Source organism: Oncorhynchus mykiss, chromosome 10 (assembly GCF_013265735.2).
Source record: "Oncorhynchus mykiss isolate Arlee chromosome 10, USDA_OmykA_1.1, whole genome shotgun sequence".
Taxonomy (NCBI): domain Eukaryota; kingdom Metazoa; phylum Chordata; class Actinopteri; order Salmoniformes; family Salmonidae; genus Oncorhynchus; species Oncorhynchus mykiss.
Window position 1 is genome coordinate 32206046 of NC_048574.1, and position 27070 is coordinate 32233115.

Here is a 27070-nt window from a genome sequence, read left to right on the forward strand (position 1 = left end):
ATGAGGACACTCAATTTAACACACTTGGTAGACGTAAATGAAAACCCAATTTTCGCTGTCTAACCAAATACAAAGCCAAATGTTAAGCTACTTTCTTATTTCTTTCTTTACGAGCTAAATTGTTTCCTGAACGGAGGTTGCTCTGTGGCCTAACCGCTTATAGAATAGTGTTTCTGCAGTAGAATAAAAGGCATGTTTTATTCAGAGTGCATCTGGAAACACAGTTAGCGTAGTGAGAGTTCTCCCCAGACCCCTCGGCATGGGGGACTCTGATTATAATTCATGTTTACAGAGATAGACAAATACAAGATGTCATTTTCTCTTTGAGGAGGGCCGGACTGTAGTCGGTGGTATTCAGCTCTGTGTGTACATTAATTGATTTGACTTTAGGAAACAGCCAGCCTCCTGGATTTATTTGTCCGTTTTGGAGGGGGAGAGCAGGGATAGGCAGAGCGGGGGCGTGGGTGGGAATGGAAGGTGCCGGGGGAAAGAGAGCGGCAGGCTCTCGAAACAACACCACCATTGTTTAAGTGTATAATTGTGGGTCCGACTGGAAGGCGAGGAATGGAGAGAGAGAGAGAAAAAACGCCCACGATAACGTCTAGACCGTATGAATCTGTTTCTTATGATTGTAACTGAGCCTTGAGTTCAGTGCAGTGCAGTCCTTTGTGGAGCATTGGGTTGGTTGGCTGCAACACTAAGCAGGATGCAGAGAGATGTTTCCCCTGAAGCATGGTGACAGACAGACAGACAGACAGACAGACAGACAGACAGACAGACAGACAGACAGACAGACAGACAGACAGACAGACAGACAGACAGACAGACAGACAGACAGACAGACAGACAGACAGAGACAGACAGAGAGACAGACAGACAGACAGACAGTCTGCTAACGATGGCAAGAGAGAGAAAAATAAAATACATACAGAGAGAGATGGAGAGAAAGAGAAGATATATAAAGGGAATAGAGCGAGAGAAGTAAAAAGGTGAGAGCTAGAGAGGGAGTGAGTCGAGGGGAGATTCTCATTTGGGCAAAAGACCATCCTCCGTTCTCTCTCTGTGACCTGGAAGTCGATATGTGGTCAAGGAGTGTGTCATATCATTAAAAGTCAAGCGGAAGTGTCCTCCCCTCCTCGATAGCCACCTTCCATTGAGGATACTCGTGTATCCTACCGCAGAAGAGTATCTACCACACCCCTTTGAATCAGCTTTTGTTTTGTCAGTGGAGAAAAACATACACACGTTTAAAAACAATATGCTACTTATTGATTTATCTATAAAATGTCTTGCTTAGACATTTATTTTGGGACATACCCCTGTAAACGTAATGACACGTGAGTGGAGAAGGACTGTCTCATTACAAACAAGCACATTTCCATCCACTTTCACTTTCCTTGATCAACTTTGACCTTTTTCCAAAGGAGGCGAGAGAGGATGTTCTCACAGGGTGGGGTGTTTTTACCATCCACCTGAAACCGCAGAGTTATGGCCGCTGCCTCTTAGGTTTCCCCTCCCCAAAAGACAAACAGACAACATGGTTCAGCAACCGCCACAGGTTAACTGCTGTTGCATCACTTTCTGCCCTCTCTCGCCCTCTCCCCCTCTCTCTCTTTTTTTTCTCTCTCTCTGACAAGGTGTGGTTAACCAGGGTTGGCTGGTTTTTTCTCCACATTTCCTGGCAGTGTGTTTCCTCTCAGTAGCACCTGTTTCCTTCTGCCTCAACAGGTGCACAGCTGTCAGCACAACACAGCTGTCAGACTGTATATATCTTGTTTGTCATACAAAACATTTTGACGTCAATTAACTAAAATGATCACCTTCCCTCAAGCTTCCTAACCCTGGTCTTGAACCCAAGCCTAAGTGTTCTACAGTTATTTTTGTTCAATGAGAATGTTTTGTGTCCTCTGTGAACCATGAGGGGCTCAGTATCACTCGAGCACATAGGCTGCTTCTGCTGCTAACGAGACATTTCACCCTCCGATAACTGTTGCATACTGGGATTTTGACACTGAGCAAGCCAGACAGTTTGGTCTCCTCTGAGGCTCCTGTATCTTGCATCATGGAGTCTGGGTAGTGGCTAGATAGCCTCATAGTTTCACTTCCCCTCTCATCATCATCATCTTCCTCACCGTGTCTCTCAGACCAAAACCCACCCATAGGCTAGCCTGATGACAGGTCTGTTTTGTGCTGTCTTGCCAACTCTTATGGTCATTGTCACGCCATAGGAGTTGGCAAGACAGCACAAACAGATCAGGGACAAGGTTATCCCCGGGCCAGCGGAGAAACAGACTCAGTGAAGAAGTCTATCCGGCCATTTGGGCTCGATAGAGCATGCACTACTGATCAAATGTTTTAGAACACCTACTCATTCAAGGGTTTTTCTTAATTTTTTACTATTTTCTACATTGTAGGATAAATAGTGAAGACATCAAAACTATGAAATAACACATATGGAGTCATGTAGTAACCAAAACGAGTGATAAATAAATAAAAATATATTTTATATTTGAGATTCTTCAAATAGCCACCCTTTGCCTTGATGACAGCTTTGCACACTCTTGGAATTCTCTCAACCAGCTTCACCTGGAATGCTTTTCCAACAGTCTTGAAGGAGTTCTCACATATGCTGAGCACTTGTTGGCTGCTTTTCCTTCACTCTGCGATCCAACTCATCCCAAACCATCTCAGTTTGGTTGAGGTCGGGGCATTGTGGAGGCCAGGTCATCTGATGCAGCACTACAACCACTATCCTTCTTGGTAAAATAACATTTACACAGCCTGGAGGTGTTTTGGGTCATTGTCCTGTTGAAAAACAAATGATAGTCCCACTAAGCCCAAACCAGATGGGATGGCGTATCACTGCAGAATGCTGTGTAGCCAAAATGGTTACCAGCAATGCACCCCCACACCATAACACATCCTCCTCGATGCTTCACGGTGGGAAATACGCGTGGAGATCACCCACATCGCGTCTCTCAAAGACACAGCGGTTGGAACCAAAAATCTCAAATTTGGACTCCAGACCAAAGAACTAATGTTAATTCCTGGTGTTTCTTGGCCCAAGCAAGTCTCTTCTTATTATTGGTGTCCTTTAGGATGGTTTCTTTGCAGCATTTCGACCATGAAGGTCTGATTCACACAGTCTCCTCTGAACAGTTGATGTTGAGATGTGCCTTTTACTTAACCTTTCTAGCGTCTAGCGGAATCCCTCAACAACATTCCGCTAATTCAAAATAAATAAAAAAAAATCAGAAATATGTAACTTTCATACATTAACAAGTACAATACAGCAAATTAAAGATAAACATCTTGTTAATCTACCCATTGTATCCGATTTCAAAAATGCTTTACAGCGAAAGCACAACATAACATATGTTAGGTCATAGCCAAGTCGAAAAAACACACAGGCATTTTTCCAGCCAAAGATAGGAGTCACAAAAAGCAGAAAAAAAGATCAAATTAATCACTAACCTTTGATAATCTTCATCAGGTGACACTCATAGGACATCATGTTACACAATACATGTATGTTTTGTTCGATAATGTGCATATTTATATCCAAAAATCTCAGTTTACATTGGCGCCTTACGTGCAGTAATGTTTTGATTCCAAAACATCCGGTGATTTTGCAGAAATACTCATAATAAACATTGAAAAAAGATACAAGTGTTATTCAGAGAAATAAAGATAGACCTCTCCTTAATGCAAGCGCTGTGTCAGATTTCAAAAAAACTTTACGGAAAAAGCATAATCTGAGAACGGCGCTCAGAACCCAAAACAGCCAGAGGAATTTCCGCCATTTTGGAGTCAACAAAGTTAGAAACAACACCATAAATAGTCACTTACCTTTGATGATCATCATCAGAAGGCACTCCCAGGAATCCCAGTTCGACAATAAATGACTGATTTGTTCCATGAAGTTCCATCATTTATGTCCAAATAGCCACTTGTTGTTAGCGTGTTCAGCCCAGTAATCCATCTTCACGAGGCGCAGGCACTTCATCCAGACAATAACTCAAAAAGTTCCATTACAGTCCTTTAGAAACATGTCAAACGATGTATGGAATCAATCTTTAGGATGTTTTTAACATAAAACATCAATAATGTTCCAACCAGAGAGTTCCTTTGTCTTCAGAAAAGCACTGGAACGAGAGGTAACTCTGTCGGGAGCGCGCGTCACCAAGGCACTCTGCCAGACCACTGACTCAGTGGTCTCATGAGCCCCTCCTTTATAGTAGAATCCTCATTCAAGTTTCTAAAGACGGTTGACATCTAGTGGAAGCCGTAGGAAGTGCAACTTTATCCATATCTCAATGTGTATTTGGTAGGCCAAGCTTTGAAAAACTACAAACCTCAGATGTCTCACTTCCTGGTTGGATTTTTCTCAGGTTTTCGCCTGCCATATGAGTTCTGTTATACTCACAGACATCATTCAAACAGTTTTAGAAACTTCGGAGTGTTTTCTATCCAATACTAATAATAATATGCATATATTAGCATCTGGGACAGAGTAGGAGGTAGTTCACTCTGGGCACGCTATTCATCCAAAAGTGAAAATGCTGCCCCCTATCCCAAAAAGGTTAAACTCTATGAAGCATTTACTTGGGCTGCAATTTCTGAGGCTGGTGACTCTAATAAACGTATCCTCTGCAGCAGAGGTAACTCTGGGTCTTCCATTCCTGCGGCGGTCCTCATGAGAGCCAGTTTCATCATAGCGCTTGATGGTTTTTGCGACTGCACTTCAAGAAACTTTCAGAGTTCTTGAAATGTTCTGCATTGACTGACCTTCATGTCATAAAGTAATGATGGACTGATTTCTTTTTGCTTATTTGAGCTGTTCTTGCCAAAGTATGGACTTGGTCTTTTACCAAATAGGGCTATCTTCTGCATACCACCGCTACCATGTCACAACACAACTGATTGGCTCAAACGCATTATGAAGGAAAGAAATTCCACTAATTAACTTAAGAGTGTGCAAAGCTGTTATCAAGGCAAAGGGTGGCTTTTTGAAAAATCTCAAATCTCAAATAAACAAATCTAAATATAACACTTTTTTGGTTACTACATGATTCCATATGTGTTATTTCATAGTTTTATGTCTTCAACATTATTCTACAATGTACAAAGAAAATAGTAAAAAATAAAGAAGAACCCTTGAATGAGTAGGTGTTCTAAAACTTTTGACCGGTAGTGTAGCTAGGCTGTTTGCTGCATTGGTTTTGTGTGATTGATGCGATGGAACCCCTGACTCCATTGGATCCTGTGGTTGAAGGCATGACGTGTGGGTTAAGAATGTGTGATGGGGCTATTTAGGTGAGGAATGGGACAGAGAGACGGGGAGAAGGGGACATGGACGGAGTGTTGGGAATGGGATGTCCCAGAGGTCTCTACCCCTATAAATCTGTCAGGATGGTCTCCAGGGGTTGGACTCCCTCTCAACACGGGAGAGGAGGAGGAGGGTGAGAGGGAGAGAATAGTGACAGGGATTTTATAGCTGAAGGACAGGTGTATATTGAAATTAATGTGGATGTGTATTATTGTGTAATCATTTGATATATCAGGTTGTATGTAGGCTGTTGTAGCAATCAGTGCTAAAATAAATACTGAAATGCCAGTCCCCTCACTCACACTTTTTCCTAGTAGTGTGTTCTCTGTTTTGTGCCATACACAGATCAAATCAAACTGTATTGGTCACATGTGCCGAGTAGACTTTACCATGAAATGCTGACTTCCAAGCCCTTAATCAACAGTGCAGTTCAAGAAAGAGTTAAGAAAATATTTACCAAATAAACGAAAGTAAAAAATATATAAAAAGTAACACAATAAAATAACAATAACGAGGCCAAATACATAGAGTACCGGTACCGAGTCAATGTCCCTCCAGGTTAGCCGAGGTAATTTGTACATGTAGGTAGGGGTGAAGATAATAAACAGCGAGTAGCAGCAGTGTACAAAAAAACAATTGGAGGGGGGTGTCAATGTAAATAATCTGGTGGCCATTTGATTAATTGTTCAGCAGTCTTATGGCTTGGGGGTAGAAGCTGTTAAGGAGCCTTTTGGTCCCACACACCCTGACTGACCCCACTCTAACCCCCTCAGTTTCCCTTGAGCCTCAAATTTAGCCCCTGGCTTCACCACCTCTAACCTCCAACAGGCATCAGTCATTTATTCCCCATCCTAATGTGATATAAACCACCACCACAACCCCACTACTACAGAAACAAGAAAGATTGTTGGGAAAGGAAAACAGCAGGGCTGTGGCTTTAAAGGAACCAGCGGGGGATGTATGTATTTGTTTCCAGGGATCAAGGAAAAGGACAAATTACCCCTCGTGGGAGATGTACACATCTCCTCCTCTCCTCCTCCTGGCCCAGGAGTCTTCATTACGAGAAGAAGAGACACCTTCTTTTCAACGTGTTAGCACATTCTCAAAACAAGCCCAGGGACCTCAGGGGGGAAGGAAATGGGGAATGGATGGATGGAGAATTGGGAGCTCTCTCTCCATCCATCCATCTATTAAGCCAGTGATGTTTTCTATCTAGAAGGAGCCTCTGTAGAATGGTGATGGCGTGGAGCAGATTGGCGTGGACAATAACATGGATCTGGTCTGAGGATAGACAGACACTGATTGGTGTGAGTTAGGACAAGCTTTATCCACAGTAGACTACAGAAAACGGAACTTTCTGGAATTTTAAGTTGGCCTTGCGGATCCTTTAGAATCAAACATTTTGCGGAGGATTGTGCTTCTTGCTTTATGTCCCCCCTGTATTTAGTACAGTGGGTATTGTGTAGGCTGTGTGTAATGATCTGATAAAGTGTGCTAGTGCAGAAGGAAACGCTTCATCTGGGAAGAATGTATCTTGTGTTCTCCAGCTGACAGATGTCTTGCCCTGTCCCGGCTCTCCAGGAAGCAGCAGTGGTCAATAGTTGTTACTGCAGATAATAGATATTGGCACCCTGGTCTATCTGGTGCCGGTCAGCCATTATCTGACCTGACCCCTAATGATGGTGTCGCATGGGTGCTTAAATCCCTGTTAAACATTCTACTGCTAATGGAGGGGCTCGGTATGGAGCCTGAGAGAGAGGCAGGATGGCTGGGATGCAGGCTGGGGCTCAAGCGTGGTCTGTTCTCTATCTGTAGGCTAGCTCTCTGTTGTATTACTGCTAGGCTGGTCCCCAGGGCCCCTGGTTCTTCCTCTATGAGGCTGGGGCCCCTGGTTCTTCCTCTATGAGGCGGGGGCCCACAGGGACCAGCCTAGCAGTAATACTATAGAGGAAACCACCTCAGAGGCTTCAGCCTGCTATAATGGTGCTCCAGAGGGCTGCCTGCCTGCCTCACAGCCACGGCTCTGGGGAACCAGCCCAATCAACAGCTCTGAAGAGATTTGTGTGTGTGTGTGTGTGTGTGTGTCCAGAGATAAGTGTTAATTACTGGTTGTGTATGCACTGTCATCCCCTATGAGTCTCTCCGCTCCTGCTCTTGCTCATAGAGAGTTGACTGCTGATGCTACAGCACAATGTCTGTCTGAGTAGGACCCACCGGCCATGCACAAACACTGTAGAGGGGCTCTGTTTAGGTCTTGCATACTGTATATAGTACCATCAATGGACTTTATCAGTGGACTGTCCTGTAGAAATAAGCAGTTTTTGTGTGTATTGTTTTGAGGTACTTACCAGTTATTATTTGTTGGAGTGAGCAGCCTGTGATTCAATATGAACTGTGACTGAAGTACTGACAAGTCCATATATTTGTGTTTCCTCTCCCTGTCAACAGTTCCAGATTTCAGCGTCGATGCGCTGTCCACCAATGACATCCAGGAGCGTGGCGGCCTGGGCCTCCCCAAGGTGTCAGGCCTAGAGCGCAGCCAGGAGAAGAGCCAGGAGAGCTGCAAGGACGTCCCTGTGCCTCCCCCCGCTCCCAGTGCCCCCAAGCAGCCGCTACCCCCGCAGCCCTATACGTCTGGCCGCCCTCGGCCCCTGCCTCTGTCCCTACCCACCTCCCAGGCCCAGCCCTCTCTCCCCGGCCCCCTTCTGGCACAGGCCCCGGTCCACCAGCCCCCACGCTCAGAGGCTTCTCTCAGGCCTCAGATCCCCGCAGCCCTGCCTCTCGCTCAGGGACCAGAGCCTTCGCAGGCCCCCCCGCCCAGGCCCCAGCACCAGCCTGAGTCCCTGTCCCGGCCCCAGCGCCAGCCTGAGCCACTGTCCCACCCCCGGCCTCCGCCCAGTCTGCACCCACACCCCGCCCTACTGTCCCACCACCCCAGCCAGAGCCAGGCCGGGCCTCAACGCCTCCCCTCACACTGTGGGGCCCACCCTCGCCCCCTATCTGCCTACAGCAGCAGCCTTAGCCTTAACGGCCTCAGGTGAGTCCCAACACACTCTGTTTACACCAAGATATGTAGGCCTGTTTAAGCTCCAGTAAATTGATGTAATCTTTTGTTTGTGTGCGGTTTTGATATTGAGTAATGTAACGGGAAGACCCTTTCAGACCCTCTTAAAGTATTCAAACTCTGATCTTATATCAGCATATAAATGATTGGCAAGAACAAGCCTTGAATTAGCATTGAGGTGAAACCCCCCTAGCCAGACAACATCACTGATTCTCACCAGGGTGGGAAAACCACCGCCAGTCCAGCTGAGCGATAAGTGCCTTGGATTGTTTAACCACCCACATTGTCATCTGCTGCTAAGGAGCCTCCAGCTCTCTACCCATCTCTATTAATCAGCTAGCTGTTCCATTACCGATAGTCGAGCACTGAGCATTAATTCAGAGCTCCAGGATAGCTCCCCCAGAGTCCCAGTTAGCCCCAGTCCCAGGGAAGGCTCTCCCTCTGAGGGAGGAGCTGGCTCTGTGTCTGACTCCCTCTGCCAGAGTGCCAGTGTGTCAGTCAGTGTGCCAACGGATCTGGCAGACTGTGAATAATCACGGGGTGGTTACAGAGACAGGCGGCAGCTGCAAATGAGCTTTGGGGCTTAGCTTGTTAAGTTACTGCTACATGACTCTGAGTCTCAGAGAGACAAATCCACACACACAACACAAGGCTCGCTGCCTTCCTTTTTTCTGCATGTACCTCTGGAGCTGCTTAACTACAGAAATGTTTGAACACAGATGCTGTTCTATAATGTTTGCCAGTGATGGTCATTGGCATCTGAGGGTGTTTTGAAGGTAAAGTTTTGATACATCCTGAGATTCAGAGAAAAGTCTCTTGAGGGAAATGCGATGTAAAACCTTTCTGTCAGAGCGTATCTACTATGTGCGTACATGTGGGGAAGCTGATTTAGATGGGAATGTAAAAAACAAAATCCCTCTTTCTCTCTGTCCCCTTGTCCGTCCTATCTCTCTAGCAGCAGTCGGAGTAGTACCCCGGGCGGTACCAAGCCCCACGGCCCTGCTGGTCCGTCCCCACACCTACCCCATCTCCCACCATCCGGTTCCGCCACTGCAGCCACGGCCTTCCCCCTGCCTCACCCAGCCAATCAGATCGCTCCCCACGGTTTCCCCCCCGCCCTGCAGTCCTCGCCACACCCCCACCACCCCAATATGTTTGCGCCTCCACCAGCCTTGCCCCCACCTCCGCCACTGACGTCTAGCACCCTGCCAGTCCCCGGAGGACACCCCGCCGCTGGGACGCCCTATTCAGGTAGGCACATATACCAGGCTGCCCCCATGTGGACAGGCAGGAGAACTGCACCACAACAGCAGCTGTCGCAATACACAGACAGCGAAGAGCAAAGCTGTACATTCTCATGGCTGTTGTGGCAGAAGCCAGGTCGTCTGTGGCGTGAGAGAGGTGCGTGTGGAGCCCTAGACGTATTGAACTGTGACAGGGAGCGAGACAGAGACTTACATAATGTTACCTTTGTGCTAATTTATGGAGACTGACAGGTAAGGATTCCACACATAGCTGCACTATGTGCCGTCTATTTTTGTCTATAATGGTTCAGTAGGTGCAGACAGGTGTCCTGTCCTTCCCTCGGTCAAGATTCTGTTGTGTTTGATTGGTTGATCACTCAAACAACACACACTTTTTCCCCCCAATCAGCCCATGTGATGAATGCCCTCTCCTGTCGTGCCACTTGTGATCTAGCTTAATGTCAGGGTCTCACTGAAAGGGAGTATTATCATGGTTTAATAAAACTATGGGTAATTCTCATTTTCACAAGGCAATGTGTTCATCTCACAGAAATCTATTCAGTCAAAACAGCATAATGAACTCTGCTGTATATTGTTCAGATTCTAATGAAACTTTTATGAAGAAACAAATAAAATGTCCCTCATCTCAGTAAGAGCTAGAAATAAATGTATGAAATGGTGCATTATATTACAGTGGAATACAAATTATTTGGTTACTCTGGAGAAAATACAATTTCTCGGGCCAATTTACTCAATTTGGATGGATATAAAATGCATTTCTCTATTTCTCCTCAAGCCGTTGTTTGCCAGTCAGTTGATCAACAGCTCCGTTCTAAAATGTTTTTTGAGGTATTCATGTAATTGCAATAAAGGTGCTGACTCTTGGAGCAGCAGGCACCATTCAGGGATGCCCTGTGTGACTCCCATAGTAAAGAGAATACCTGAACTTTGGTTCTCTATCTTGGTTTTAATGTGATATGTGACTAACACTATACATCCTCTGTAAGGGTTGTTACTCTGATCATGAAGTACTGTACCTCTATAGATGTTGTTACTCTGATCATGAAGTACTGTACCTCTATAGATGTTGTTACTCTGATCATGAAGTACTGTACCTTTATAGATGTTGTTACTCTGATTATGAAGTACTGTACCTCTATAGATGTTGTTACTCTGATCATGAAGTACTGTACCTCTATAGATGTTGTTACTCTGATCATGAAGTACTGTACCTCTATAGATGTTGTTACTCTGATCATGAAGTACTGTACCTCTATAGATGTTGTTACTCTGACAATGAAGTTCTGTACCTCTATAGATGTTGTTACTCTGATCATGAAGTACTGTACCTCTATAGATGTTGTTACTCTGATCATGAAGTACTGTACCTTTATAGATGTTGTTACTCTGATTATGAAGTACTGTACCTCTATAGATGTTGTTACTCTCACACAAAACCGATCAAGCACAGACACTTTGACTATCACGTCTTGTCTTACTCTGCTATTCTTAGACAAAACAGATCCAGTGTGGACAAACGGACACTGGTCCTGACCGTGAGTGTCATCTTTCCTCCTCTCTTCCTCTTCTCTACCTCTCCTTTCTCTCTCCTCCAGAACAAGACCTGCTGCGCCAGGAGCTCAACAACCGTTTCCTCGCCTCGCAGAGCGCCGACCGCGGGGCCTCCCTGGGCCCGCCCCCGTACCTGCGCACCGAGCACCACCAACACCAGCACCAGCACCAGCATCAGCACCAACACACGCACCAGCACACCCACCAGCACACCTTCACCCCCTTCTCCCACGCCATCATGCCTACCCCTGCACCCCCCATGGTGCGTACCCCAGCCAGAAATGTGAGGATAAGTAGAACACCACTCCTGGGAGGGCAGAGGGGGTTGGTGGTTTTGGACTGGAAGGGGAGGTGGACTGGGGGGTAAGGGGTGTGGATAATGATAATAATGTTTAATTATGGTTTATTTTATTAAGCATTTACAGCAAAAATCTCCAAAAAGGTTTTTGTTGTACATACAGAAACAGTAGGGTGGAATGGATAGTGTTTTTGAATGTGAGTGTTTTAATACAGTATTGGTGATCCTATAGTACTATAAGGCAGTTCCAGTCTTGCTGGAGGGAAACAGGGGTTTTCTGTGGCGTGTCTCTCAATGATGACCCATCTGTTTCTGCGTTTTTTACCACAGTGATACCTTTCTTCTCCCCAATTTTTGTGTGTGTTTTCTCTGGCATATTTCGGGCACCCCAAACTGGAATGGAGCTATTTTTAAACTAGCATTAACATGCTGTTAGTTTGAGGCCACAGGCACTGTGTGGCTGTCCCTCTGAAACAGGCCTGCTCACCAGCCCTCTCTCTAACACATACACGCACGCACACACGTACACACATACACACACACAGACACACCGTGGCCCCAGACAATGCACACACACACACTCTCACATAGGCCTACTGTAACCACTGAGTATTTTACATTGCTCTGAAGATTTTCCTCAAAGGCGGAATGGCTAGCGCTCTGACAGCTAATGAGGACATAAAAGTGTTTTTACGGCCGCAGTGTTTAAACTTAACTGGGGGAAATGTTCTCCCTGGGTCCACATTAAACCACTTAAACCTCCCTAAATTAAACACAGAAATACAGAGAGCTGGATAGTTTATGAGCTCTTCAGTCACTCACAAAATGGGAGGGTGAAAAGCAGGGAAAGGACTCTTCAGGCAGAGGATAACGATGTGGCCAAATGGCTCCTCTGTCTTCTTGATTCACTAAATAGCCCAGTCTTTCATGTCGATAATTAAGCTTCTGTTGAGCTGCTGCGATATTCTTTCAGATGTACATTGTGTGACTCCTGAAATGTCCTAAAAAGGGGACATTATGTAGTCACTCAACTCTCTATGTTAGTTAGCACGTACAGTGCCTTGCAAAAGTATTCACCCAACTTGGTGTTTTTCCTATTTTGTTACATTACAACCTGTAATTTAAATAGATTTTTATTATGATTCCATCTAATGGACATACACAAAATAGTCCAAATTGGTGAAGTGAAATTTAAAAAATTACTTGTTTCAAAAAATTCAAAAAAATGTCAATGGAAAAGTGGTGTGTGCATATTTATTCACCCCTTGCTATGAAGCCCCTAAATAAGATCTGGTGCAACCAATTACCTTCAGAAGTCACATAATTAGTTAAATCATGTCCACCTGTGTTCAATCTAAGTGTCACATGATCTCAGTATATATACACCTGTTCTGAAATGCCCCAGAGTCTGCAACACCACTAATCAATGGGCACCACCAAGCAAGCGGCACCATGAAGACCGAGGAGCTCTCCAAACAGGTCAGGGACAAAGTTGTGGAGAAGTACAGATCAGGGTTGGGTTGTAAAAAATAGAAACTTTGAACATCCCACGGAGCACCATTAAATCTATTATTTAAAAATGGAAAGAATATGGCACCACAACAAACCTGCCAAGAGAGGGACGCCCACCAAAACTCACAGACCTGGCAAGGAGGGCATTAATCAGAGAGGCAACAAAGAGATCAAAGATAACCCTGAAGGAGCTGCAAAGCTCCACAGCAGAGATTGGAGTATCTGTCCATAGGACCACTTTAAGCCGTACACTCCACAGAGCTGGGCTTTATGGTGTTCGCCAAAAGGCATGTGGGAGACTCCCCAAACATATGGAAGAAAGTACTCTGTTCAGATGAGACCATAAAGGAAAACGCTATGTCTGACGCAAACCCAAAACCTTCCATCACCCCGAGAATACCATCCCCACAGTGAGGCATGGTGGTGGCAGCATCATGCTGTGGGGATGTTTTTCATCGGCAGGGACTGGGAAACTGGTCAGAATTGAAGGAATGATGGATGGCGCTAAATGCAGGGAAATTCTTGGGGAAACCTGTTTCAGTCTTCCAGAGATTTGAGACTGGGACGGAGGTTCACCTTCCAGCAGGACAATGACCCTAAGCATACTGCTAAAGCAACACTCAAGTGGGAAATATTTAAATGTCTTGGAATGGCCTAGTCAAAGCCCAGACCTCAATCCAATTGAGAATCTGTGGTATGACTTAAAGATTGCTGTTCACTAGCAGAACCCATCCAACTTGAAGGAGCTGGAGCAATTGAAGAATGGGCAAAAATCCCAGTGGCTAGATGTGTCAAGCTTATAGAGACATACCCCAAGAGACTTGCAGCTGTAATTGCTGCAAAAGGTGGCTCTACAAAGTATTGACTTTGGGGGGGTGAATAGTTATGCACACTCAAGTTTTCTGTTTTTTTGTCTTATTTCTTGTTTGATTCACAATAAAAAATATTTTGCATCTTCAAAGTGGTAGGCATGTTGTGTAAATCAAATTATACAAACCCCCCAAAAATACATTTTAAATTCCAGATTGTAAGGCAACAAAATAGGAAAAATGCCAAAGGGGGTGAATAGTTTTGCAAGCCACTGTATCCTCTCTGTATCATCCTTGTTCTTAGTTCTGTTTATTTCATTCCTTCTACAGTTTGAAAAATTCCCAACAAAAGTTGACCCTTTCTACAGACACAGCGTGAGTTTCTCTTTGTGTTTGTGGGGCAGTTTGTGCATTCTTCACCCATCCAGCCATGCTAGTCCATGTTGTAGCTGTGTGTGTATTTGTACAATAGCTCCCATGCCATCCCCCTCAGCTTCTGCTCTGAGAGAATACAGCGTCCTGTCTGTCCACAGATGAAGACTGGGCAGATGCTCTATCTATGTCTTTCCCATCACAAATGTCTGTCTGCTAACACAACTGTCTGCTTGCTCATTCATTCACTACTGTGGAACCTGGCTGAAGCATTTCAACCCCCTTCCTACTCAAGTGAATCGAACAAATTATCAATTGAGTTCAGTGGCTCTATCAAGTGTGTGTGTGGTATGTGTGTGGTATGTGAGTGTGTGTGTGGTATGCAAGTGTGTGTGTGGTATGTGAGTGTGTGTGTGGTATGTGTGTGGTATGTGAGTGTGTGAGTGGTATGTGAGTGTATGTGTGGTATGTGAGTGTGTGTGTGGTATGTGAGTGGTATGTGAGTGTGTGTGTGGTATGTGAATGTGTGTGTGGTATGTGAGTGTGTGTGGTATGTGAGTGGTATGTGAGTGTGTGTGTGGTATGTGAGTGGTATGTGAGTGTGTGTGTGGTATGTGAGTGGTATGTGAGTGTGTGTGTGGTATGTGAGTATGTGAGTGGTATGTGAGTGTGTGTGTGGTATGTGATTGGTATGTGAGTGTGTGTGTGGTATGTGATTGGTATGTGAGTGGTATGTGAGTGTGTGTGTGGTATGTGAGTGTGTGTGTGGTATGTGAGTGTGTGTGTGTGGTATGTGAGTCTGTGTGTGGTATGTGAGTGGTATGTGAGTCTGTGTGTGGTATGTGAGTGGTATGTGAGTGTGTGTGTGTGGTATGTGAGTGTGTGTGTGTGGTATGTGAGTGTGTGTGTGTGGTATGTGAGTGTGTGTGTGGTATGTGAGTCTGTGTGTGGTATGTGAGTGTGTGTGGTATGTGAGTGTGTGTGTGGTATGTGAGTGTGTGTGTGTGGTATGTGAGTGGTATGTGAGTGTGTGTGTGGTATGTGAGTCTGTGTGTGGTATGTGAGTGTGTGTGTGGTATGTGAGTGTGTGTGTGGTATGTGAGTGTGTGTGGTATGTGTGGTATGTGAGTGTGTGTGTGGTATGTGAGTGGTATGTGAGTGTGTGTGTGGTATGTGAGTCTGTGTGTGGTATGTGAGTGGTATGTGAGTGTGTGTGTGGTATGTGAGTCTGTGTGTGGTATGTGAGTGTGTGTGTGGTATGTGAGTGTGTGTGGTATGTGAGTGGTATGTGAGTGTATGTGTGGTATGTGAGTGTGTGTGTGGTATGTGAGTGGTATGTGAGTGTGTGTGTGGTATGTGAATGTGTGTGTGGTATGTGAGTGTGTGTGGTATGTGAGTGGTATGTGAGTGTGTGTGTGGTATGTGAGTGGTATGTGAGTGTGTGTGTGGTATGTGAGTGGTATGTGAGTGTGTGTGTGGTATGTGAGTATGTGAGTGGTATGTGAGTGTGTGTGTGGTATGTGATTGGTATGTGAGTGTGTGTGGTATGTGAGTGTGTGTGTGGTATGTGATTGGTATGTGAGTGGTATGTGAGTGTGTGTGTGGTATGTGAGTGTGTGTGTGGTATGTGAGTGTGTGTGTGTGGTATGTGAGTCTGTGTGTGGTATGTGAGTGGTATGTGAGTCTGTGTGTGGTATGTGAGTGGTATGTGAGTGTGTGTGTGTGGTATGTGAGTGTGTGTGTGTGGTATGTGAGTGTGTGTGTGTGGTATGTGAGTGTGTGTGTGGTATGTGAGTCTGTGTGTGGTATGTGAGTGTGTGTGGTATGTGAGTGTGTGTGTGGTATGTGAGTGTGTGTGTGTGGTATGTGAGTGGTATGTGAGTGTGTGTGTGGTATGTGAGTCTGTGTGTGGTATGTGAGTGTGTGTGTGGTATGTGAGTGTGTGTGTGGTATGTGAGTGTGTGTGTGGTATGTGTGGTATGTGAGTGTGTGTGTGGTATGTGAGTGGTATGTGAGTGTGTGTGTGGTATGTGAGTCTGTGTGTGGTATGTGAGTGGTATGTGAGTGTGTGTGTGGTATGTGAGTCTGTGTGTGGTATGTGAGTGTGTGTGTGGTATGTGAGTGTGTGTGGTATGTGAGTGTGTGTGTGTGGTATGTGAGTGTGTGTGTGTGTGGTATGTGAGTGGTATGTGAGTGTGTGTGTGGTATGTGTGGTATGTGAGTGTGTGTGTGGTATGTGAGTGGTATGTGAGTGTGTGTGTGGTATGTGAGTCTGTGTGTGGTATGTGAGTGGTATGTGAGTGTGTGCCGCTGTATGCTTTGTCTCTACCACTTAACCTCTGCCTTCATTTACTGCTCTGCTATTCAGAGGCATTCACCTGTTTCCCACGTTGTGAATCAGAGTAGCAATTACATGTTCGTCAGAGTTTGGTCTTAATTCATCTCACTGCTATCAGCACAGTTAGGTGGGCTAACCCCTATTTAAAATGAATGAATTAATGTGTCAACAGAGAGACACTGGTTGTGATTACATAGGAGTATTCTTTCTGGTGAGAGTTCCTTTTAACTGTCCACACTCACAGAGAAAGACTATAGCAGTAAATGGGTTTTAGCGGCTAACAAGTAATTCATAGGTTATTAGTGTGTAATTTCAATGTTAGGGCTTAGTAAATACCTGGTGATTTCAGTAGAATAAACAAGTGTGACCATTTTAGTTTTGCTGAACACTTTGAGGCACTAAGATCAGTGACAGTTGTAGCTACCTGACTTACGGCGGTTTGGATGTTTACCCCTAGTGATGCTGGTGTTGTTCCTTCCACCCCGCCCACCCTGTACCCTGTCATGTCATCCTGGCCCCTCTCTCCTTCATCTCACTGTTCATACAGCTGCTGTCCTTCCCTGTCTGAACAACACAACACTCCACCCATCATCACTCCTCTCTCTGTTCCTTCTCTTCTTTTCTCAGCTGTTCCACTCCTACCCCCCGGGCGTGTCCGGCATTCCACCGGTGATCCCTCCAACCGGGCCCTTTGGCTCGCTGCAGGGGGCCTTCCAGCCCAAGGTAGGGCCACAGCCCAACACCACACACACACACAGTTGGTGAACCTGATAAACACACCTTCAGTGTAGTGTGCTCTCTGAAGACCAACACACAGCTAAACATACAGTACGTTATCAGAATAGGGAGTGAACTTGAAAAACATGTGCATGCACACACTGAAGACAGAGACGATGCTCCCCATACCTCCTCTCACAATGAGCTCTCTCTGTGTTCTGCAGACTTCTAACCCACTGGATGTGGCCTCAAGACCTGGAGCAGTCCCACACACACTCTTACAGAAGGACCCCAGGGTAAGCACCCTAGCTGGACATACTCAATAAGGAAGCCATGCATAGTTGCTAATTAGGAACGCCTGAATGACACACATTAAAGTAACTGAGCCATCTCTCTCTCTCTCTCTCCTCTAGCTAACGGATCCGTTTCGGCCCATTCTCAGGGTAAGAATGTTAATAGCTGTAGTTGTTTCTCCCCTAACTTCCTTCCCCTAATATGTTTATTGCAGTAAAATGTTGTTGTTTGCACAACCAAGTTAGTGAACAAACTGGACAAAGATTAAACCTTGTCCTGGACAAATAAAAATGTCCCTAATGCATATACAGTCCTTGAGAATCCTACATTTAAGGTTAACCATATCAGCTGGCTTTGTGTTTTGTGCAGAAACCAGGGAAGTGGTGTGCCATGCATGTCCATATGGCCTGGCAGATCTACCACCACCAACAGAAAGTCAAGGTGAGACCTCCCCTTTGCACTTCCTTCCACTCAGACTATAGATAAACACTGTCTAATGTGCTTCATTATAGTGTGGTTCTCTAAACCCCAATGTTTTATCATCTAAGACCCAGTCTAGTTGAGGTAGTAGTGTAATCCAGCTCCTCTCCTGGAGAGAGACAGTATAGAGAGAGAGAGAGACAGTATAGAGAGAGAGAGATAGGAGAGAGAGACAGTATAGAGAGAGAGACAGTATAGAGAGACAGTATAGAGAGAGAGAGACAGTATAGAGAGAGAGAGAGAGAGACAGTGAGAGAGAGAGACAGTATAGAGAGACAGTATAGAGAGAGAGAGTCCCATAGAGAATCTTATAAGAGGACTGCCATCTTGTGTTACTTTCACTGATGTAGTGGAGGGTAAGTGTTTACAACCCTTTTGCAGAGAAATGCACTAAAAATATAGGGGGCGTTACTTTAATCACCGCGATCGGCGCTCAGCGTTTACCCACCTATTTTTTATTTCCTCTACATTACTGGGTACCTTCATGCCTTAGCCCACAAATAACCAACAAAACCCTTTTTACAGTTTGTATCCTTGCTGATCCTGCAGCGTTGGTGGTGTGTTTTTCATGTGCTGTTTCCTCCTGTCTGGCGTCTTCCAGCAGCAGATGCAGGTCGACCCGCACAAGCTGGACTTCGGGCTCAAGCCGGAGTTCCTGAGTCGACCCCCCGGCCCCAGCCTCTTTGGCGCGATGCACCACCACCACGACTTAGCACGTCCCGCCACACTCTTCTCAGCAGCAGGTGAGTGTGGGTTGGTTAGTGCCCTTGGTAGAAGATGATTGACGCCAAAGAAATTCGATTTTTAGAAGGGAAAAGCCCTTCAGACCAGGGAAATTTGACTGGAACACTCATTGGTCATTGTATTTCTATGATTGACACACTACTTCCAGGACCTCTTCTCCAAAGGAGATCAATCCTTCTGGACCCATAGAGTGGTCTATTTTTAGCAGAGTGTCGAGGCAGCGCACAGGTCTCCACCTGGGTTATAGATTACATGCTAAGATCAATGCTCTTGCCTCTTAAAAGGAAAGAATACTGTTTCTCAGTTTAAAATCCTTATGGAAGATGTGTTACATAAACTCTCTTTTCCATGTCAGGTTCTACACACCCGTCAGCCGGACCGTTCGGCCACCCTCCCCACCACCCCGGCAACTTCCTCACCCCTGCACCTCACTTAGGTAAGACACAGCACGCACAGCGCACCTAGTCACGTCAAATGCACATCAATTGATCCTTGTCTCACTGAGGCTGTATGGAGAGCTAACAAGTACAGTATGTCTGTGTCAGAAGCTGGTTGACCCAGTACAGGAGCAATTTAGATAATGTGCTGACTGTGTTCTCTCTCTCTCTCTTAGAGCCATTCAGTAGGCCTCCCTCGTTTGGAGGTCTCTCATCTCTCAGCACAGCAGCCTTCGGTGGGCTTGGAAACCCAGCACTAAGTGAGTTTCATTTCCATGACAACATCATGTATTTGACAACCAAACATTTGAGGATTTCCTGTTAGATTATAAAAATGTATGTTGCATGAAGTTATCAAATTCTAACATTAGACTTGACTGACCGCCACACCAGCGAGATATGCTTTTAACTTGCGTTTTGGTATTTTCTTCTTTCCGTATGTTGAATCTCTAACAGCGCCTAACTCTGTGTTTGGCCATAAAGACAACCCCAATGCACAGCAGCACTTCAACAACAACCACGAGCCATGGAACCGGCTGCACCGCACACCACCCTCCTTCCCCACCCCTCCGCCTTGGCTCAAACCTGCCGACTCGGAGAGGAGCGCCTCAGTCAGCTCCCATGAGAGAGACAGAGACTCAGACAAGCGAGACACGTCCTCCATCAACAAAGACGACAAGGAGAGGTGGGTGTAATGGAGGGGTTTTACCTGTAGCAGTCACACCAGCAGAATGTCAGAAGTTGTAAAGCTTTGTCATGGCTGAGACTATTTTATTTGAGAGTTTAATAGATGTCGATGTTTTAGGGGACTTGTGCCAACTCAATGTACCCTAAAATTAAACCACTGACAAACACTGAAATAGTGGTACAAATGTTACATTTCCTTAATCTTTAAAACCCATTGTTTTGTGTCCATCCAGGGAAGCCATGGAGAAGCGTCACCAGAGCCATCCGTCCCCAGTCCCCATTAACCCTATCAGCCAACTGGGTCACAGCCGTCCCCCAGAGCCCCAAAAGAACCACCTGCCCCCCAGTGAACCCCCCAGGGACAAGGACAAGCCCAAAGACCGAGACAGGGAGCGGGAGCACCCCGACTCCTGGAAGCTCAACGGCACAGACGAGCACAAACTCAAAGAGAATCACCACAGCGACAAGGACACAACGCCAATCATCCACGACGGGCGGGTGACTGAGGACAAGGCCAACGGTAGAGGAACGACCTCACCCTACATCCGTCAGACCAGCCTGGACCGGCCCAACGGGGGGCTGGGGAGGGGGGAGAGGGAGGCCCTGATGGAGAAGAAGGGAGAGCTGCCTTCTCTCTACGAGCACCACAAGAAGAACAACAACGAGGTGAAGGTAAAGGAGGAGAGGAAAGAGGAGCAGGACAGCCCTACGGACAGGGACAGACCCCCCTCTCACCCTCACCTCCACCTGCCCCAGGTGCCCCTCACGCCCAGCCTCCACACCCACCACCACCCCCCTTCCTCCATGGCGATGCCCATGGGCATGGCGGGTGTCCACCCAATGAACAACATCAGTGGCCTGGAGAGGACTCGAATGGTGGCCCCCTTCTTGGGCATCAGCCCAATTCCGGGGGCAGAGAGGTTCCCCTACCCAGCCTTCCACTGGGACCCCATGAGGGACCCCTACAGGGGCCTAGACATCCACAGACGGGACCCTCTGGCCAGGGACCTGCTGCTGAGAAACGACCCCCTGCATCGGCTGGCCGGGCAGCGCCTCTACGAGGCAGAACGCTCCTACAGGGACCGAGAAGCTCATGACTTTAACCGCGACCACCACCACCCTCTAGCCCTGGAGCAGCGCCGGGAGCAGGAGGCCCGGGCACACTTAGAGGAGCGTGAGCGGTTGCACATGCTCAGAGAAGACTACGAGCACGGCCGCCTGCATGCCGCAATGCACCACCCGGCCCTGGACGGCCACCTGCCACACCACCACGCTGGCCTCATGGTCCCCGGATTACCCAGCATGCACTACCCCAGGGTCAGCCCTTCGGCCGCCGCTGCAGCTCACGCCGCTCACCAGAACGGTATCCTGAACAAAACCCCGCCCACAGCCTCCCTGAGTGCCCCGCCCCCCCTCATCCCCACGCTGGGTGCCAGGCCTGGCTCCCCCAGACGGACTACGCCCCTCACCACAGACATCAGAGACAGACCATCAGCACACAACCACAAAGACATAGAGGCACGGTGAGCAGAGTGGGGCGCAATCCTCACCCTGGATTGGAGGCAGACTACAGGCATACTCTGCCCTGTGCCTCACACCAAGCACTTAGCTTTGGGAACAGCAGACTGTACCATAGCTGTGAATAATATGTGGGGGAGAACACCCACAGATTATGTTTTTGTAAAAAAATTAAAAAGTTGTGTGTGGGGGGGTTGCTCCAGTTTGCTCCTGCTTTTTGTGTGTATTCTTTCTCTTGTACAGAACGTGTCCTGGACTACCCTGAAGGTGTGTAGGGCAATGGAAACGGCACCCTCACAAAGACGTTTTGGAATGTACAGGTACTTCAATGCATTGACAGGCAGCAAAGTGTGTAGATATGTGTACAGTCGACATGCTCACTCCTTAAGGAACAAATCATGGTACAAATATGCAAAAGGGTGTTTTGAAAGCTTTACTTTGAACAAATGTAAATAGAGGACTATTATTAATGAGGAGGAAGTTCAGAATGTGCTTTTTGCTGATTGGTTTTAGCTTGACGCAGCTGAAAAGGTTAACATTGTACCACCATGCCCCACATTCAACTATGCAACAAATGTCTTGGCTTCTACTCTGAAAGCCAGCCTGGTCACCATCCCAACGGACTCTGACAAAACTGTATTCTCTCCACAACCTAGACCTCACAAACCCACAGTACTCATAGAAAATGTGCAAACGTTAAACAATTTTCTTAAATATGATACAAAAGTGTGGTAACAATCCTTAAAATTTATATTATAAAGCTATTCATTTTGTAGAGGAATTCCAATGCCTGAAGTCACAGTGGTTCCCAACTTTTTTCCCTTACTGTACCACCAAGTGAATTTTGCTCTGCCCGGAGTACCCCCTCATGTGCATTTTACCAGTAAGCCTACGGTCTAAAGAGTCTTCACAAGTACCCACTGGATAGGCCAAGTATCCCCTGGATAGGCCAAGTATCCCCAGGGGTCGTAGTATGTCTGGTTGGGAACCACTGACCTAACAGAGAAAGGTTGATAGAAAGTGAGAGGGATCACTTACTCCAACAACTCAACTCCTACCACCATTCTTGTTTTGGAGAGAATACAGCACATTTACAAAAAGACCCCACATTTTCCCCTCTGAAGGAGTGTACAGTATGTGTTTGGAAATAAGTTATGTTGGTCTAACAGTGTATTAAAGTGCTATCCTAAGCTGTTGTATCTACAAAAATAAAAAATAAAGACAAAAAAGCCCGTCTAAACTATGGACAGTTTGTTTCTAAAGAGCAGATATCTATTTTAGTAGTCCACTGAAGGTTTAGTTGTGCGCTTCAAAAACTCTGTGAGAGCCAGATGTTGTGCAGTGTTTTTTTTAACCCACATTAAAAATGTCCACTGGAGCCGTAGTGGTTAGTCAATGCATATTGCAAAGAGATTGTAAACAAGAAAAACAATTTTGCTGTTTATCATGTATGTAAAAAAAAAAAAACTGTCTTTCTAGATGAGAAACAAAACAAAACAAACGATGCGACTGAATCTTCAGCATGCTCCTCATTTAAACGTGTGTTATGTAAATTGTGCCATGTTATTAAAAAATGTGAACTAAAAATGTCTACTGGCTTTTTTATGACCATGAGAGGAAAACAATGGCGGTTCCCGGATATTACTAGACCAACTCATAAATCTACCTGTGCCGGGGCAGACGTCAGACTCAAGGGCATGATGGAGAGCACTGAAAATCCATCAATATCTCCATCACTCTAAATAAGCAATTACTCACAGTACTGTATGGTATTCACATTTCCTGAAGTGAATTACGACTTTTTGATAGATATCTATAGCCAATAATCTCTTATTAATATGGTGGTGGCAGGTAGCCTAGCGATTAATAGCGTTGGGCCAGTCAGGTCATTGCTTCGGCTCCCCAAGCCGACTTGTGAAAAATGGGTCTATGTGCCCTTGAGCAAGGCACTGAACCCTAGTTGCTCTGGATAAGAGAATGTACAAAAATGTATTGACCTGTGATTGCCCAGTTGTTTTGATGACACCAGATTTGAGCTGTGAATTTCCACACTGTTATCATCACCCTCAACTCAAAGGTGTTTTTTCTCAGCAGAGGGCGCTACCCGTTGTAAGCCTCTATACAGGCCAGGATTCATTTAAATGTGCATTGTTGATAAGTAAGTATTATCGTGGTTGTTTTGGCGGTGTCGGGGTGGTCCACAAGCAACTTCTTGCGTTACCTTATCGCAGACACTGCCATTGGATGCAACGAAACTGCACCCGACTGTACAAAACGACAAATCTCATGCAGCTAGCTGCGTAAGAAGTTTGTGCAATCACTTGAATGCATGATGTTCTATTGTCTACACCTCGATAAGACCGTTAGGCAATTAATCCCTCCCCCCCTTCCACATCCAAATTAACATGAAAACATGTATTAGCCCGTCATTATTTCTATAATGGATTTAGCCAACACATTCTATCGCCGTTTTGAAGGACGAACGCGGTTTGGATACTAAGTAAGTGTGGTTGGTGGCACACAAGAGCAGCCACTCACCAATTTGTAAGCACACAATTACACCTCCAACTCCGCCAAAACAACCAATGCGCGATCTGATTGAACCTAGGCCTAACTTTCATAGGTAATTTACATGGCTTGGCTGGTCTAGCAGTAGTGCTGCAGCCTCCAACACAGGTCTACATTGTCTGCATAGGTTTTTTGGTTACTACATGATTACGTATGTGTTTTTTCATAGTTTTGATGTCTTCACTATTATTCAAAGAAAATTGCAAAAATCAAGAAAAACCCTTGAACGAGTAGCTGTGTCCAAACTGACTGGTACTGTATGCATATATATTATTTGTTTAAGCAGCATGGAATGGGGGCAAATTGAGTTCAGTAAAGTTGACTACAGTATGTATGGAGAACAGTTCAGAGAATTCATTGAAAATGTGTATTCTCTTTCTTTGACACTAGATGGAAACAAAGTCTAATAAAAACAAATTGGTCAAGACTGCAGACAGAGGGACAGTAAGGCAGAGAGCTCCCAGAACAGAACACTTCCTGTAGCGTTGTGCTTATGTCCTTCCTCCTCATCTCTGTCACAAAAACAGATTGAACCAGTCTCACAGCTATTTGTTGAGGTGGAATTGTACACCACCATCTAGGATCATATCCATATCCCTGCATTACCCCCTAGCCCTGTGTGTATTGTACACTAGAGAGAGACAGTGAGAGAGAGCGAGAGAGATATTATTCAAAGATAAAAGATATGGAGACTGACATTTCACTATTGAGCGTTATCCTGGTCCACACACTTTCATATGTACAGATTAAATAGATACCCAATAAGTTGACCTAACAAAAAAATGATGTCTACCAAGGTTAAAGAAAATAGAACCTTCACTGCAACCAGAGAAAATCAGCATTCCCTCTCAACCGGACCAACAACACCAATGGAAGCACATCTGTCCTTCATACCTCAGAGTATGTGCTTCAAAACTCAGACTCCTGAGTCATTCAAGAACACACAATAAACCAGTTAGTGCACGAGTCGCCATCGTCAAAACCGATGGACTACCAGAGAGAGAACCCTAGTATAATATCCAAATCCTGATTCAACCCTAACCCTAGCCAAAACCCTAATCTTAATCCTAGCTTCACGTCCGCACCCCGGTTCAACCCTAACCCTAGCCAAAACCCTAATCCTAACTTCATGTCCTCACCCCGGTTCAACCCTAACCCTAGCCAAAACCCTAATCTTAATCCTAGCTTCACGTCCACACCCCGGTTCAACCCTAACCCTAGCCAAAACTCTAACCCTAACCCTTAACTTCATGTCCACACCCCGGTTCAACCCTAACCCTAGCCAAAACCCTAACCCTAACTTCATGTCCACACCCCGGTTCAACCCTAACCCTAGACTGGTAGTACACCAGTAGAGCTAGCAAGTCATTTGTGGGCAGTCTTTGTGATACGCTTCCCTATAGTTGGAGGGAATAACAAACTCCTAGGGAAGCTTATCACAGGGATATTCTGGGGCAGGGGAGGATCCCAGAAAAAAACTATATGAACTTCTGAAGAGCCTAAAAACTTAGATTTAAAATGTGCTACCCCTCTACCCATCGGATGCATTATTTATAGCAGATTACTTTTGTCCCTTTCCTAGGCTTGTGTTGCTTCCTCCACAACAATCCTTATACAACGCTCAGACTGGCCATAACAGCAAAAATACATTTTTAGAAAAGGCGATTTGGTGGGAATAGACAGAATATTTCGTCTGACAACAAACCTAATCACATTCAAACAAACATACACTGCTCAAAAAAATAAAGGGAACACTTAAACAACACAATGTAACTCCAAGTCAATCACACTTCTGTGAAATCAAACTGTCCACTTAGGAAGCAACACTGATTGACAATAAATTTCACATGCTGTTGTGCAAATGGAATAGACAACAGGTGGAATTTATAGGCAATTAGCAAGACACCCCCAATAAAGGAGTGGTTCTGCAGGTGGTGACCACAGACCACTTCTCAGTTCCTATGCTTCCCGGCTGATGTTTTGGCCACTTTTGAATGCTGGCGGTGCTTTCACTCTAGTGGTAGCATGAGACGGAGTCTACAACCCACACAAGTGGCTCAGGTAGTGCAGCTAATCCAGGATGGCACATCAATGCGAACTGTGGCAAGAAGGTTTGCTGTGTCTGTCAGTGTAGTGTCCAAAGCATGGAGGCGCTACCGGGAGACAGGCAAGTACATCAGGAGACGTGGAGGAGGCCGTAGGACGGCAACAACCCAGCAGCGGGACCGATACCTCCTCCTTTGTGCAAGGAGGAGCAGGATGAGTACTGCCAGAGCCCTGCAAAATGACCTCCAGCAGGCCACAAATGTTCATGTGTCTGCTCAAATGGTCAGAAACAGACTCCATGAGGGTGGTATGAGGGCCCGACGTCCACAGGTGGGGGTTGTGCTTACAGCCCAACACCGTGCAGGACGTTTGACATTTGCCAGAGAACACCAAGATTGGCAAATTCGCCACTGGCGCCTTGTGCTCTTCACAGATGAAAGCAGGTTCACACTGAGCACAGTGTGGTGGGTCAGTCATGGTGTGGGGTGGCATTTATTTGGGGGGCCGCACAACTCTCCATGTGCTCGCCAGAGGTAGCCTGACTGCCATTAGGTACCGAGATGAGCTCCTCAGACCCCTTGTGAGACCATATGTGGTGCGGTTGGCCCTGGGTTCCTCCTTATGCAAGACAATGCTAGACCTCATGTGGCTGGAGTGTGTCAGCAGTTCCTGCAAGAGGAAGGCATTGATGCTATGGACTGGCCCGCCCGTTCCCCAGACCTGAATCCAATTGATCACATCTGGGACATCATGTCACCAACGCCACGTTGCACCACAGACTGTCCAGGAGTTGGCGGATGCTTTAGTCCAGGTCTGGGAGGAGATCCCTCAGGAGGCCATCCGTCACCTCATCAGGAGCATGCCCAGGCGTTGTAGGGAGGTCATACAGGCACGTGGAGGCCACACACACTACTGAGCCTCATTTAGACTTGTTTTAAGGACATTACATCAAAGTTGGATCAGCCTGTAGTGTGGTTTTCCACTTTAATTTTGAGTGTGACTCCAAATCCAGACCTCCATGGGTTGATCAATTTGATTTCC

At 46.0% G+C, this 27070-nt stretch overlaps 1 protein-coding gene across 12 annotated transcripts in view; it reads left to right on the forward strand.

The window, feature by feature from the left end:
* Positions 1–23002, forward strand: part of LOC110533651 (activator of transcription and developmental regulator AUTS2) — a 484459-nt gene extending 461457 nt beyond the window's left edge. For 3 of the 12 annotated variants that reach the window (XM_021618068.2, XM_021618076.2, XM_036990071.1), the window contains 13 exons: positions 7778–8366; positions 9349–9644; positions 11254–11492; positions 14159–14203; positions 17166–17261; positions 17480–17551; positions 17669–17698; positions 17919–17990; positions 18631–18772; positions 19129–19209; positions 19387–19470; positions 19655–19895; positions 20131–23002. In XM_021618068.2, coding sequence (XP_021473743.2) covers positions 7778–8366; positions 9349–9644; positions 11254–11492; positions 14159–14203; positions 17166–17261; positions 17480–17551; positions 17669–17698; positions 17919–17990; positions 18631–18772; positions 19129–19209; positions 19387–19470; positions 19655–19895; positions 20131–21424 — 3281 coding nt within the window. In that variant the 3' untranslated portion in view covers positions 21425–23002. The remainder of the gene's footprint in view (positions 1–7777; positions 8367–9348; positions 9645–11253; positions 11493–14158; positions 14204–17165; positions 17262–17479; positions 17552–17668; positions 17699–17918; positions 17991–18630; positions 18773–19128; positions 19210–19386; positions 19471–19654; positions 19896–20130) is intronic. The other 9 variants (XM_021618070.2, XM_021618075.2, XM_036990072.1 and 6 more) reach the window with 9 other exon arrangements.
* Positions 23003–27070: the final 4068 nt, after the last annotated feature.